The sequence below is a fragment of the Aulonocara stuartgranti genome (genome assembly GCF_965226115.1).
Source record: "Aulonocara stuartgranti genome assembly, chromosome: 2".
NCBI classification, from domain to species: Eukaryota; Metazoa; Chordata; class Actinopteri; order Cichliformes; family Cichlidae; genus Aulonocara; species Aulonocara stuartgranti.
The window spans coordinates 11,050,458-11,066,849 of NC_138940.1; the positions used below are offsets into that span (position 1 = coordinate 11,050,458).

Below are 16,392 nucleotides of genomic sequence, written 5' to 3' on the forward strand. Positions count from 1 at the left end.
TAAGGCTGCATGTTTAAATAAAGGCAGATAAATAATGTGTTCTAAATGTAAATAACAATATATCATTTTTAATGACAGATTCACATTGAGAGACAAATTTTCTAATATTTTTAGTAACGAATTTATTTATAGAATTTTAAGCGAAGATGAAATTGCCAGAAAACTGCTTGGACCCTGGAAAAGGTGTCTGGACATTTTTATAGCAAAATTAGTCTTTTCTGATTAACTTAATGAACTGACTAACGTGTTCACAAAATCTGAAGATGATATTTGTCCTAGAAGAAGCACATACACCGCTCAAACTCTGGGCTTGGAGAGGCCTCCAAAAGATTAACGCTTAACATTCCCAAAGTTGAGTGTTTTCATTTCCTCTGAAGAATTTAATCTAACATATAACAAAAAATGAATACATCATTCCATAGAAATTATACCCAAAACTAATCGACAATAATAATGACTTCCAGCTTTTTATTTTCCTTCTTGGACTCTTTTAGAGCAGCTTTGCATGATTCACATTTCAAAAATAATCCTTATTTATATTCTACTGTACTCTCTTTACACCCCCACCCTCTCTGAAACAAGACTTTTTAGCTCCCGTCTCATTAAGCCTGCTTATTTGTGATTGGCCGGCTTCTATCAGTTTCTTTGTTTTTGGACACACCTACAAAATTCTGTTATTCAGTTGTTTAAATTTGATCAGTTATTTACATTTTAAACACCTTCTTCTCTCAGAGACAAAAACTCTTCTTCACATCTAAACTTCTCCATTATCCAATCATCTTTTGGTTTAAATATCACAATCTAACAACCACGCACTTCCTCTGCAAGCATAATTAACACTCCACACACACACACACTGCAGGGAGATAATTACACTGCACTGTTATTAAACCATGCTTCAGCCTGAACAAAAACACAAATTAAAAAGTCACAGGTTTGACAGAAACTGCCGCCTGCTCTCCTGCCAAAGTGCCGCTGAGCCAAGCGCTGAATCGGTGAACAGACAGCACATCTGTTTTTTTATCTTACCTGCACATGATCTCGTGGGTGAGGAGGACGCGACACATCTCCGGGTTCTTGTCCTGTCCTTCATACAGGATGGGCTGATGGGACAGAAGCAAACAGCTGATTACGACAGAGAACTCATCTCCTTAAAACTCATCACATGAAATCGTACGGCCTACAATCTCATTTATTTTTCCTCCCACAGAGTACAAATCTGCAAATGGGTAAACAACTGTTAAACAAAACAAGACAAATCAGCTCATTGTGATTGATGCATTTTAGCTGAATATGTTAAACGAGTTAAACTAGTTAAAAGAACCAAACTCTGTCAAAATATATCTGCTTATGAGGTAACCAGTTTTCACATTCAAAAGTTAAAACTGGGCTTAAGGAGATTTAACCGCAGCATCATCCAGACTCTGAACTGAATAAAACCAGCTGGGAACCAGTTTTAGCAACTGGGGATCAGACCTTGAAGGACCCCACTGGGTGGTGGTCAGAGGTGAACTGGGCACCCTACCCTGGAGCCTACTGTGGGAGAGTTCAAGTACCTCAGTCTTATTCACGAGCGAGGGAAGGCGGGAGATTGTCACAGCATCTGCAGTGATGGGAACGAATTACTGGGCCTTTGTGGTAAATGATAAATGAACTAGTTCTAATAAAGCACTTCTCGACTCTATTGGAGAACTCAAAGTACTATAAACAACACGTCGCATTCACACAAGCACTTTCTACTTAAAATTCACATACAGTCACACTCCAATGGACGCATCAGAGAGCAACGTTGGGTAGTATCTTGCCCAAAAGGTATTTGGCATGCAGACTGGAGCAGCCAGGGATCGAATCACCAGCTCTGCCTCCTGAGACCTGTGGTGAAGAGAGAGCTGGTCGAACTAGTCGAACTACCTCTAAGGCTAGAAGCAGTGGGCAGGAACCTAAAAGTTAAACTGCAGATATCAGTGGTTGAAATGAGCTTCCTCCGAAGCCTCAGACACCGAGTGAGGAGCTCAGTCATTTGTCAGGGACTCCAAAAAGGAGGCAGTTGAGGTGCTTCAGTATCTACCCAAGACTCCTCTTTGAGACCTCGTCAGTGAGGTGTTTCAGGCATGTCCTACAGGGAGAAGACCTCAGGACATGAAGGAGAGATCACATCTCTCGGCTGGTCTGGGAATGTCTCCATGTTTCTCCAGAAGAGCTGGAGAAGGCGGCCGGGCATCTCTGCTGCCCCCGTGAGCCGAACCGATATAGGTGGCAGCAAATGCAAAAGCAACCCCCCCCCCCCCCCCCCCCCAACCATTTAAACTAGTTTAGTCTGTATACTAGCATTCATCGCTTTCCTGCCGTACATCCGGTTCAGCTTCAATCTGATCACCTGATATTTAGATGTGTCCAGGTGTTCCTTTTATTTTGTCACCCCCCTCTGCCTATCCACAGTCTGCACCAGTAATAAAGTCAAACATGGCCTCCAACCATTCACACCTCCCACCACCTCCCCTTTTGGTGGTCTCAGCCTCCTCTGGCCTTCCCAGAATTCCCTGCCAGATGGCGGGTGGCGCCCCAGGATGAAGCCCCCCTCCTCATCCTCCACTCTCCCTCCTCCTCGCCCCCGCAGAGCTGTCGTGTCAGAGTCTGGATGACGGATGACCGCTGTGAGTAGGGCTAGGTGTGCGATTGTACTCGTATATGGGTGTTTGTGGGGACCCACGTCCTTATGGGGACGTTTTTGGAAGGAGAGGGCATCAGTGCGGGTTTGAGGGCTCGGGTTTGACTCTGCCTGATTTTCACCGTGATGGGACTCCTTTATTTCAAAGAGGGCCCTCACAGAGACAGAAGCAGAAATGTGTGTGTGGTTTTTGTAATACCCTGGTTGTTGTAAATGAACTCCACTAAAAGCACACGGGTGTGTGTCCTCACCCCTCCTCCTCCTCTTTTCTTTTTTCCTGCGATGACCTACTGCTACCTCATCCACCTTTATAGTCAAAACAGACCTCCACCCTGCACACACACACACACACACACACACCCTGGGGGACCATACTTTTAGGATAACGACCACTTCTGCATTATTGATCCCGATCCTGGCTCTGTTCCTCTGGATTAAAACGCTCCAGTTTGACCAGGAGGGATGTGGATTGCATCAGGGACACACACACACACACACACACACACACACACACACACACACACACACAGAGAGAACTGGTGGTCGATATTTATACATCATCATTCCTGATGCATGAGTCCTGTGAGTGCGTGACTGCATGTCCACTTTCATGCTTATTTGCAGGTTAATGTCCCCTTTCTGCGGGGACACACCTCAGACATTTTCAGACGTTCACATGTTTAAAAAGTGAGGACGAGGCCGTTTTGGAAAAAATAATGTTGTTTATTAGAAAGTGAATATTTGGAAAAGGTGAGATGTTTTGGGCAGGACTGAGTATCTTTATTAAAATTTTGTTCTGAGTAAATATTTCACAAAAAAACTTTGAGAACAAAAACAACTGTTTTTCAGATTAAAGTTCAGCAGCCTTCAGAGTGTGTGTGTGTTTGCAGTGACACTAAAAACGCTGTTTACATGTCACTTTAAAGTGTTTCTCATTTGTCATTCAAGCACTGATGCATGTTTTGTAAAGGGAGCATGTCGGAAAGTTACAAATTTGTTTGTCAGCGAACGTTTTAAAACGTGGGGTTTCCAAAGATATAAAAAGCTTAAGGAGAAAATCATGAACCTGGGGTGTGAACGATTTGGAGCACATTAAGACTTGTTTTAGAAGAGGAGGCTGATTTTTACAAAAGGTTAAAAACAGGAAGACGAGGCCTACATTGAGGAAGTCTTCACAACAGTTCGCTTAAGACGACGTGAGAAACGTGTGCTGAACATTTCTTAACCCTTTCGAGGCAGGCGTTGCCGATTTGCAACAGTTAAAAACTAACAACCTGATTACCCCACATACATATTTTATGAGGTTTTTTTTACTCAGGAGTACCACTGCAGGACTTGGTTGTGCATTAGCAACAAAAAGTTTAATTTGAGCCTGAGAGGGTTAAATATGAGTTATTTGAGCTCAGAAATATTTTCCAAAAGGAGCACAAACACCTCCCGCGGGGGTCTCCCGGTGTGTGAGCCCCTCGGCCTTGTTGCATGATGTGACTCACTGTGCAGAAGTTACTGTGCCAGCTGCATCGCTGCACGGTCCAATCTGCATTAATGCAGCTCCTCCTCGCTCTGACAAACCCGTGGACGCGGGGCTCCTAACAGCTCCTCGACGGGGATTTATCGATCCATGGGGACTCCAGCCGACCTGTCTGTCAGGCCTGCCTCTCCACCAATGGGGTGTCGTGTACTGGGAGGTGAAGGTGTGTGTGTGTCATGGAGGAGGTGTCAGGATTATTGTCTCCAGTGTGCCGCCGCTGCGCCACATTAGGGCCTATTGATCGGTTTGGCTGACGCTTTGTCGGGGAGCCGCTTGGTACATCGATCGGTGACATGCCGACAGGGCCGCGGCAGCCGGGAGGGTTGTGATATGACGGGGGATAAATAAGCTGAAGCTGGGAGGAGAAGCGAGCACATTTGGATGTCTTTTAATATTTACAGTGACAAACATCTGAGGTAGAGCGCTCGACGAGAGGAACAGGAGGATCTGGAGGAACGAGGAGGGAGGTCAGCCGGCAGCGCTGACAGGAATGTGGAAACATTTGGAGGTTTTTGTTGGCAGCGAGGTTGTTCACAGGTTCAAATCCCACACGGGGGTTTCTGAGTGAGTGAAAACCGGAAAGATGGGAGGACGTGGAGTCAGCTGAAGCCCGAGCTACATCGAGTGGAAAGGAAAACACATCAGTGCTGCTCGAGTTTAAGAAAGTAAGGAGGAGGCGGAGGAGGACAGGAAAGTTTAGTTTTAACTTTAGGGGAACGCTTTAAGATTACAGTAGGTTTGAACTATGTGCCTGAAACCGGCAGAGAAGTCTTGTTTGTTACGCGTTCGGGGACACAATCAGGCAGACACAACACATGAATAATCCTTAGTACAAATCTATAGGAGATGCCTGCATAGCCAAAGATGGCGTCCTGCCCCCATCCACAAAAGAACCAAAGAGCAACCGCACCGGAAACAAAAGAGCCAATCATGTTGTTGTGCTGATTGCTCCGATGGTTCTGGATGATTTCCATTAACAGTAACTCAGCGACATATCAGAACAATCGTGTTCCACACTGAAAGAACAGATTTGATTTGATCTTGACAGTCGGCATTCGACTGATCCATGGAACATTCAACGATCCAACGCATTCGTCTGACCTACTCCAGTATTCTTACTCTGACAACTCAACTTTGTTCTTTGCCCACTAATTCTTTTTTCATTTGATGTATGTTTTCACCCTTTTTTTTTTTTACCACCTCTGACAATATTATCTGATTTATTTAGTTTGTCTATTTTTGACCGAGATTGGTCATAAAGTTTGGGAAGGACTTGCAAGAAAATGGCACAGTTTAAGGTATTCAGTATTGGAGTCGATCCAGGAATCCCTCAAAGGGTTTTACCTCTATAAGATCTGCATCATAGCTTCAAAAATACAACTCAAACTGTATTTGGGATGAATTTCAAAGCCACCAGTACAAAAATCTACAGATATTAATAACCTTGTGTCACCCTCGGGATTCCCATATTCTTGTCTGCCATTCACCTAGGGACCATTTTTGAACCGAGGACAACACAAGGGTTACCAACCTTCTATAGGTAATATTTAGAAACAGCCAGAAGACAGGCTCTGATTGGTTAAGATGGTTTCCCGAAAAATATCAAACGACTCTGAAAAATTGTATTTTGAGTCGTGTTCACGAGACGTTTCTTCTGCTCACCGTAAACTACCTTGAAATAGAGCGACTCTAAAACTCCAATGCAACTGTTTGCTTGATGTTTGTAAGACTATTCAAGCCCACTAAAATATTTCCCAGTTGTGATTTATTTCAGTCAAACTAATCTAGGCTTTGGGGCTCGATCCAGGCAGTCTCCAGGCTGCAGGTCGTTGTGCAGAAACACGCTGTGTGACATTTAAAACACGCCGCTGTGACATGTGCAGGTGTGTAAAACAAACTCACTCTGATGTAAACACTATGAGTGAATCAGAGCTCAGGTGTGCGTGCGCTATCTCACCTGTTTGGTCATGGAGTCTATGAGCCGGACGTAGAGATCCTGTTCTGTCCTGATGCCTGAAAAACACACAGAGAGAAGCATGAGCATACACACACACACACACACACACACACAGTTCAGATATAAATTACTGTCATCAACATGCCCGCGTTTGCCTCTTATGCTAATCCGCCCCCAACAAAGGATCTGATTCCTGATAACGTGCTGTAAATGAATTCTGTTCCGATTCATGTCCTGGTTGTGTATTTGTGTTTTCTAGCGCTCTTGTCGTCTCGCCCCGGCGTCGCTCACACCCCTCAGCAAAAACAAACAGCGGCGCTGCTCCAGAGCTGTTTATTATTTATGGGCCAGGCCGCCTTCTCCGGCCCCCCCGCCGCCTTTTTCCTCAAGGATAACAAGGAATCCTCATTCTCCGACAAATTAAATATCAATCAGAGCTGCTTGTCTTTTATTAGCCATGCATCCGGGCGTAAATGTGACACAAACACGACATGGGGTGGAGGAAGTAAATTGCAGGGAACACCTGTTAGCGGCAGAGCAGCTCTAATTGTATTGTGCGTTTGAGCTTTTTTTCCCTCTACTTCTTGCTTTGCGGGCCGTTTGCTCGCAGCTTCCTCTGCTTTCTAATTGACATGATTCACTCCTCGCTCTGCGGCTGAGCGCTGAGCAGTCTGCAGCCTAAATGGCGGCTATCCGTCCCGCTTGCAGATGAGGTCAATTACCTCTGTAAGATGCTAATCCGACGACGCCGACTCATATTAGAGTGATTTATCCCCCTTTGGAAGAAAACGCTCTTTTATGTCCCACTTTATCTGGCGTTTCTGCGGGGGTCTGAGAGCATTACGGCCGCCCTCCTCCTGCAGCTCTGGACTCGTGCCAGCACAAAGGCGAGCTGTGTGTTTTGAATCAGCAAAAGATCCCTCCACTTCCCCCACACCACACCACACCACCACCACCACCAACCGATGGACAAAACAGAGCTCAGATATTCCAGATGTCCGCCGCTCCGCGTGCTGATAATGAAAAAGTTTTTCCAGCCTCGCAGTCTTAAAAGTGCACAGCTGAGTTAAACTCTAACTCCGGTGAGGTGACCTTTAATATAAATTCCATCTCCGCTAATTCTAAACTCTAAATCATCCAGGAAAAGTTCAACCGCAAACCAACACAGACAGTTTCACCTGTGGGAAAGAGCGATCATTAACTCGACTTCATCAATCAATACTGCAAATCTAAAATGCAGCCTGAACAAAGACTCGGCTGACCTGCAGCAGCAGCAGCATTTAAAAACGGCTCACTTCGGCTTTAATTTCATGCTGTCAGTCATTCTTTAAGAGCACAGCACATGCAAATGTGTCTCCAGTGTAAGGAACATATTATTGATGGGTTTTTGGACTTGGACCTAAACAACCTGCAGCATGCTGGCAGAGCGGGCTGCTTCACATCTGCCTTCATTACTCATCACGAACATTGAGAATTAGCAGAAATATTGGCATTATTTCCATTATGCTTTGACCTCAGATTGCATCATCAGTGCTTTCGTTGTAGCTTTTTTACATGCTGCGAAAGGCAGACGCTTCTTTCTGCAACATGATTGTCTTACTTGCACTAGATCTACTGAATTTCGTCGCCGTCACGCTTACCGTAAGTACGTGACAGCCTTCTGCCTACGTAAATGTTACAAAGAATGACGAATCAGAAGAGGGATTTATTAAACCCGTTTGTTCCTGCTGTTTTTTACTTCTTGTCTTTGTCTCTACCGCCTCTGTAACCATCCTCTCTGCCTCTGGTCTGATTTCATTAACTCTTTCCTGCTTCAAACACTCCTAAAATCAAACTCCAAATTCTTTCAGCTCCAATAAACTGATCAATATGTGGCTTTTTGAAAAACAGGATGTACAAGGTTTAGCAAAGTTAGACATTAACAGGAAGTGAGCTAGCTAGTCCCTTCTACAGATGGTACAACCTAATCTGACTGAAGGATTTCTTTAAACTAAACTCTATTGCTCTGATATAACTTTGGACTTTTGTTTTAAAACTAAACAGCACTGACGTAAAATGCTAAAATAGACCAAACTTCAGCCAAAGAACCTCTGATCCATCCAAAACACGAAGTTAGTCATTAATTAGTCTGCTGTGTGGTTTGGGTTACTGTGAAGTCCTGATGCTAAACTTAGTGTTCACACTGAAATCTGAGAGCGATTCTATTCTGAATAGATATCAGTAGTCGGGGATACCAGGAGCCTGTGAGCTGCAGTTACACCAAGAGGGTTTAAAAACTTCGTCTGAACAGAAAAATAAAGGAGAAAAAACCAGAGCCTCATCCAACACAAGAGACACCTGGACCTGAAATAAAGAGACGCTGCAGTTTTCTGCAAACTGGTTTAGTGCAACTGGAAACCAGTCCTAATGAAGAAGCCCTGGTTCAGAGTCAGGAGCTACAAACGGACTAAACAAAAACAGGAAAATCTTCTTCAGGGTTCAGTTAACAGGAGGAGGCAACGGAAAAACTCTGACAGTAAATATGTGAGGAAAAAGTTGTAATTTTTTTCTTTTTCTACCTTCAAAAATGACTCGCTAGCAGGATGTTTACAGCTTACAGAAAGCATTTTCAACCCTTTTTCTTTATACAGACTTCCACCTCTGATTCCAGATCAGTGGCATATTCACACACTCGGCTCACCATTGCTGTAGAGGAGCTGTAGCCTGTAGTGGATTCCATTGTTGGTCTTCTCGCCGTTGTACTCCTGTCACAAAAACACAAAGTACACGTTAAACAACGACATCCTGACTGTGCATTTGACATGTAAGAAAGTATTACAGAAAGGTTATTTAGAAATCCTAAGAAAAGCAGATGATGATTGATGATGTGTTGAAGTAAAAGCCACTAAAAGGACGCCTCTGCTGAGCTCACCGAGCTGTGAAACATGACAAGTTGTCAACAAAAGCTGGTCCAGAGGACCCATGGTCCTTTTCCCAAATATTAGAGCTGTTAGGTATCATATTAGCCTGCTATTCATGTTTTCTGCTCCTGTCAAAGAGTAAGGAAGAGCAATGTAAAAGCTAAAAAAAAAAAAAAGAGTCTGCACCGCCACCAAACCACAGTCTAACCAGAATCTCTCAGTTAAAGGTGTTTACACACTTGGTCAAGTGCAACACACCAAATACTAAAAGCAAAAGACTCCAAGCAAATCAAAACCAAACAACACACAAAAAACAATAAGCTGAAATTAATTTAAGCTAGCAGCTGAATGACACTCCCTGTAACCTTTGACCTCTCTGATCCCTATGCTCCTCTGAAACGAACACAAAGCTCCAATAAAGTCAGATTAGAAGACGTTCATGCTCTGTGTTATCAGGACACGTCCCAGAATGCATTTCACACCCATCATTTGCATCCAAGCATCACTGTTTTATGAGGAAAATAACAGATTTGAGTTTAAGCTTTTATTTTGAAATTTACTCTGAAATGTTTTTGGAGGTCTCGTCGACAGGACAGGTGATGCCATACCTGACCTCCGCAGCTCTCTGATCACTTTCTTACCTGTGTGAAGGAAAAGTTTAGGGTTTTATTTCTAATTACGCCTAAACATGCATTTAACTGTCAGGTAATCTGTGCCTCAGACTCTGTAGTTAAAAACATCCTTTATTCTCCATCCATCCGCCTCTTTTCTCCTTTTCTTTCTGTCTTGACCTTTCCTCCTATCTTTTTCTTCTCTTCTCTCTTTCAACCTTTACTCCCCTTTTTTATCATGCCTCCCCTCCTCGCTCTCCCTCCTTTCAGCCTGCGTTGGTCGGCCACTCGGTGCCAACTGTGCCCGGGAGTGTTGGCTCAGTCCCAGTGTGTTTGTGTTGGGGGGGGGGGGTATCAGGGCGAGAGACTCGAGGTCAAAGCAGAGGTGAGGTGAGCGAGTGGGTAGAGAGGAGAATATGGTGCCAGCTGGCAGCCGATCAAAGAACAAACACCCACAAACCTGTCGGGATGTTATTATGATTATCACCAGTGTTATTAGCAGCGGAAGCGATTCTCATGTACTTTCTGTATATTGTCAACAACAGATCCAAACTTGTGTATTTTTGGATATTTACACTTCATTTTAACTGCCAAAACATTCTCTTTCAACATGGGACCCGTCTTACAGATGAAGTTCCACATAACCAGGATTTCATTGTTGTTACTGGGGCTCATTAAACCCAACAGTCACATTAAAACTGAGGTTTTCTGTATCCAGCTGACAGGGCAGCATGAGATCAGAAAACACAGACATCACAGATTTGGATCACCAGCTCAATGGGTGTAATTTAAATGTTAAAAATCAAAAAATAAAACTAATGAAAATGTCAAAAGATGCAGTTCCCCTAGTGTCCTCTAGAGGCTTCCGCAGAAGGCCAGTCTCCACGGACTCGCATGTTAAAATGTCGAACTTTAAATGATGCTGTGCGTTTAATTGTACTAACAGACTGTCCAAGAAGTCTGAGTTCCAATTTTAGAGAAATTGTAAGATTTTATCTGGATGATACTGATTAGCAGGTATCTGTTTCTGAGTGTGAAGCTATGAATGAAGCTTGCTAACTAAGCTAGCTAGCCTTAGCTGCTAACTTAGCTCTACCCTCTCGTCCAAACATGGTCACTTCTGACTACAAAAAAGTACCATGGCAGTTTTCAGAGTTAAACCTTCAAAATAAAACATAAAACAATACCCGATTCAAAATTCAAAAAACCTCTGGACCGCTTTCTGTGTTACTTTAAAATCGTTCCCTGTAAGTCTTGCTCTGACCACATGCACTGGGCTCTTGTTATTTACTGTTAATCATTAACATGTTTCCTGCTTTATTTTGTAGTCCTGTTAGATTTCTTTTCATCCTTTGTTCTCTTCCTTCGTTTTTTCTCCATAAGAGCTTTGCTTAAGATTAAGAATTAAGGGGACATTACCTGACATGGGCCTCTGATGTATGAAAGGTAGGAACATTTACTACAAATTAGATCTATTCCTGGTATTTTAGAATTTTAAGCCTAAAAACCTGACCTCTTCTTTTCCTGTCAAAGATGTAAATTAAAAAAAAAAAAAACACCTAAAATCTGAAGAAGATTCTTGAAGAAATAAAAAATCTTTTCACCTTGTCTTTCTCCACAAAGTCCACGTAGGAAGTCCTCTCGATCTCCACCGGCTGACCCTGACGGTCGTACAGCGCCAGCACGAAGTGGAAGAAGTTGGACTTCCTCAAGTTGGATGGAGGCTGTTTCTCAAAGTGAGCTCGGGCTAAACCAACCCCACTGAAACAGAGAAAGAAAATGTTACCTTCCAACTCAACAGGATCACACACACTAATCTGGACAGCACAGTGAATTGATTCATATTGATTTATAGGCCCGTGTTGCTGTGGTGGGCACCTTAAAAGTGGGATGATCATTTTCGACTTGGAGTTAATAAAAGCTCAACAACAGAAGAATTAAATGAAATGAATTCCAAATCTTCAGAGTGGACATAATCATGTGTGAACATTGGGCAAGTGGCTTCAGTTACTGAAAACAACATTAATGGTTTACAACTGGTTCTTTCTTCTGTAATCAGAATGACTAAGGTGCTTCCCTTTGAAGGTGGCGGTTTGTCACTAGTGGACAATCCAAGATCCGGATGTCAAGGTAACCGGTTTCATGTGTTTACTACCATGTCCTATATGTCAACTTAGCAGTTGGAAGTTAGTAAGCAGTTAGCTAGCTAGCTTCCATGTATGACGATATACCGTAATCTGTCCAAAGTATTTCTAAAGAACTAAAATGTACAGCAGTGATGGTTAATGGTGAGAAACATGGTGGCTAGCTACAGAGCTATAGTTAGTGTAATATGAACACATTAGCACAGTGAAGACGGAGGATGACGGTTAAACTATTGGTCAGGGACAAACGCCATCATATGACAGGAAGAAGATGCCAAAAATGGATCAAACTAAAGCCAAGCAAACACGAGACATGATCAGCGTGAGGTTAGTCATTAATGTGCTGCTGCGTGGTTTAGATTAGTCGCTGTGAAAGACAGCGAGAACGATGACTCAGGAGTTTTTGGGGGAAAACAAAAAACATTAATCCAACGCAGGAGACGCTTTGACTGGGAACGACACGCCTGATACGACATCAGCGACCATGTCTTTGTGCTGATCATCACACAGTGTCATACACGCAACGTTACCACAAAGCGGACCAATCACAGACGCTGTGGTATGCGTTGCCATTTTATTATTTAGATTTAGAAGGTTTTACAAATAAACCCGGACACATAAATAAATAAAAAATAGGGTGATGTGAGTTTTCTGGCCTTCACAAGGTTATAATTAATCTTTGCTTTTACAGATATTGGGATGTGGCGTCTCCTCTGCTTTCATTAACATTAAATAAAGAGATGCAAAGTCACATGATAAACTGTTGCTGCAGGAAGAGGTTAAATAAATGAGTTTAAAGGCAGCAAATTAAACTCTAAAGAACAAAAGAACAAACAAATTTTTATGTTAAATTATTTTTTTGTTACATTTCAATAAAAAGGGAGGCAGAAATGAAATCATTACCGAGAGTATTGCTTCTAATGCTGATTATCATAATGTAAACAACCACCGGCTGGGGGTCAGAGGTCACCCTGCTTTTGATTTCCAACCTCCAGAATCTGAGGAAGCCTTTAACTGAGTGTGAAAGCTGCAAAAACATCAACAGTGTCAGCGGCTGATTTTATTTTGGTATGGAAAAAAAATCCTTGTTGATCCTGAAATAAAATCAATGCTCCAGCAGGAACAGACCTCTGCTCTCAGCCCACAGAAGCGCGATGTGTCCGAGGGGGAGACGCTCCAAACAGCAGCTGAATATTTTTACATCAATCTCATTTTCCTGCTCGTTTTGTTTCCTAAAACGCTTTATGATCAATATGATCGCCGGGGCACAGATAAATATTTATTCATGCTCAGGGTTTGTTTTTGGAAGCTCGCCCGTGCTCTCTCTCGGTCTCCGAGCTTCCCGGCTCACGGGTGTATTCCCCAGACGGCAGATTAATACAGCCGTGACCTTTCTGCACCCCCATTACCAATGCTTAATGCCTCATTTGTAGGCCAGTTTGTTGAAAGCTAATTCCTCCAACTCGCAGCGTTTGGCCGAGTGAAGAGTCTGCAGAGAAACTCCAGGAGGAGGAGGAGCAGCTCAGGTGTGTGTCGGTCAGGTTTTAAGGGGGGCTCGGTGGGAATAAGAGCAGCTGAGTGTCAGAAAACACAACAGTGTTAAAGTAAAAATAACACCGAGAGGAATCACAGCGAGCAAGTCTTCAACACGTTCACCGACAGATATTTTCAATGAGATCCCGAGAGAAGGAAAAAACTCCACAAGCATCTGTTTTTATCCATGTTTCTATTTTCATACACCTGACAGGAGCTACGCTGGAAACACAGCGAAAAAATAAATCCTTCAACAATAAAACAGCATCGAAAGCCCACAAACAGGCTCCGTGTTTGATACGAGTCAGTAAACAAAACCGATTATCTGTCAGTTTTCACATGAAGATGGAGAAAACTGAGTCTGATTTACTTTCCTGGACCCCAAGTTCCTGATAATAGTACCAATTGCTTGTATTTCAGTGGACATTCACTTGTGAAGTCTGGTCTCCAGGTCATGGAGGCAGAAGCCAAAGCACAAATACCCAAACCCTCTTTCCCCAGCAGGCTTTCCCAGCCAGGAGAGAATAAATTAAATCCACTTCAATTTTATTTATAAGGCACCGAATCACCATAACAGTCACCTCAAAGCGCTTTGTATTATAAGGTAAAGACCCCAAATATCAAACGACCCACTTTGAGTAGCACTTGGCGACAGTGGGAAGTAAAAACTTCCTATTAACAGGAAGAAAACTCTAACAAAACCAGGCACAGGAGGGGCAGCGATCTGTTGGTACCGGATGGGGATGAGGGGGAAATGAAATGATCTCTCCAGCGAGTCTTGGGTCTGTCCCAGGGCCTCCTTCCCTAACTACTTCCGCTATCTCCTTTCAGCATGGAGAAGCAGCTCGGCTCAGCTCCTCACCTTGTCCTCTAAGGTGGTGCCCGGCACCATTTCAGAGGAAGCTCATTTTTAGGAAGCTAAAAATCCTTCATATCATCAGCAAAAACACCATTCGACCGGTGACCATCCACTTTTTCTACGCCTAGAGATTCTGTCCGTAGACGTTACGAATAGCATGGATGACAAAAGGCGACTGTCAAAATCCAACTCCGACCCTTCGAAAAATTCCTGGAGATAAATCCAGATCAGCTCAAAGTTATTCCTTTCCAAGTCATTCCCATGCAAACCTGTCCAAAGCTTTTAGAGTAATCGTGCTCACAAACACTCAAACTGCAACAATCACTGAGGGACAGAGTCTCCAACAGGCCAGCAGCCAACAAGGCAAAGGGCCGAATTCAAAGGTTTGTTAAACTCTCAGTAAAAGCGCCTTTGAAGCCTTTGGTGTTAATGGGTTTAATGTCAATAGTTCATTTTTCTGTCTCCTGGTTGCTGTGATCTCTGAAAACCTGATAGAATAAGGGTAGAGAGTTCCTCCACTCTTGGATCTGGATCAGTTTGTGATATTTTATGGAGTTACATCTGAAACGTTTGCCCCTCTCACAGCAACACGTTCCTTGATCTGGACCTGGATGAACTCCAGAAGTTCATCAGTGATGGAAAGTGATGGTCTACGGACAGGTTACCTCTGACTTCAAATGACAGGGTAAATTAAACATACACTGATGAGCCACAACATTAAAATGGAGCCTGGTATCGAGTCCGTTTCTGAACACAGGCGTCCTGTGCGATCACGCACCAAGATGAGGCCTGAATCAGCCACGCTGAGTCTAATCTGATTTTCAAAGTGTGCAAAGACACTGCAGAGCAGGAGGGCATCGGTTTGGGATGTCTGAATCCCTGTCACACTTCAGTCGTTGGGGCGTTTGCACACTTTTCTCAGATATAACTTAAATAAAAGCACATTTTTGGAGTCATAAAACCCAAAGCCTGCAGACCTGCTGGTGTTTAATATCGCTGTGAAGCTGACATAAATGTGGATTTTAAAGCAAACAAACACCGAGACAAGCGGCTCGGTGAATTTGGCACCTGTTTCATCCCGAACGCCATCAAAAGCATCGTTTCCCCCACTAAACCAGCCCATTATCCCAATTACACACAATGATCTGCAGCGGCCCGTCCACGCAGCCGATCGCCACCCTCTCCTCTCTGCTCTGCCTCCACTCAGAAGGCTCGTTAGCATTATTATTTCAATTATGCTAATTGCGGCTGCATCCACTCGTCAGCGCCGCCCGTATCCGGCTGTTAGCACTTGGCACAAGGTGTAATAAAAACAGTATCGATGGCACATGGCTCGCTCGAACATGCCCGGAGTGTAAATCACACGCCAACAGGCAGAGAGGAGAAAAATAAATAAATAAACACACACACACAGACACAGAGAACAAACACGACGAGGCAAATGAGGGCCGCCGATCTGCACGTTTCCACTGCAAAGTCTGAAATTAAAGGTCAGCAGGAGTCGTGTTGAGCGCTGTGCAAACAATTACTGAGCAAGACAGCCGGTGCAGGGAGCAGTCAGTTCATATCCACGCTCACGGTGGCTGAGTTAAACCTCCGTCTTTCCTTCTCTGGGATTCAAGCACCGCCGAAACTCGCCTCTCATCCAAACTTCTGCAAATCTGCGCAACTTCCTTTCAAATTCAGTCGCCTCCTTTCATTTACAGGTAATTATGTTAAATACCGAACTGTCCTTATTAATCTTATATTTGACTCTAATGCAGAATTTATATAAAAGCTCGACCTGTGACCCAACTGACTAGTTTCATTTTAAAGCCACAGAGCTAAAGTTTGAGCTGCCACCATGAAGTTATAACTTTTCCACAGATGATATGGGAGATTCACAGACTCAGATACCTGCTAATCGCCCTTTTAGTACAGTAGCCTTACAGCAGCCATAGTATTGGTCAGATGCAGTAAGAGCCCGGTCCAGTTCAGGTGAAGCTAGCAGACAGCTAGCAGCTACAGCTACCTGTGTCACTATCCACCTGTCAGTCAAAGAGGCCATGCTCTTAATAACGCACATTTTAAGCCATCATACCATTTAAACAGGTGAGTTTAAATTCTCACTGTAGAGACCAGACAGTTTGTGTATCAGGCTGTAAACATGTTTATCTCCGCTGTAAAACTTTAACATGGGAGTCTGTGGG

At 43.6% G+C, this 16,392-nt stretch overlaps 1 protein-coding gene across 6 annotated transcripts in view; it reads right to left on the reverse strand.

Annotated features, from left to right (window-relative positions):
• Positions 1–16,392, reverse strand: part of LOC309717088 (transcription factor COE3) — a 141,339-nt gene that overhangs the window by 111,073 nt on the left and 13,874 nt on the right. For all 6 annotated transcript variants that reach the window (XM_082551367.1, XM_082551370.1, XM_082551366.1 and 3 more), the window contains 4 exons: positions 11,272–11,428; positions 8,837–8,900; positions 6,157–6,212; positions 1,030–1,103 (listed from right to left, as the gene is read on the reverse strand). In XM_082551367.1, coding sequence (XP_082407493.1) covers positions 1,030–1,103; positions 6,157–6,212; positions 8,837–8,900; positions 11,272–11,428 — 351 coding nt within the window. The remainder of the gene's footprint in view (positions 1–1,029; positions 1,104–6,156; positions 6,213–8,836; positions 8,901–11,271; positions 11,429–16,392) is intronic.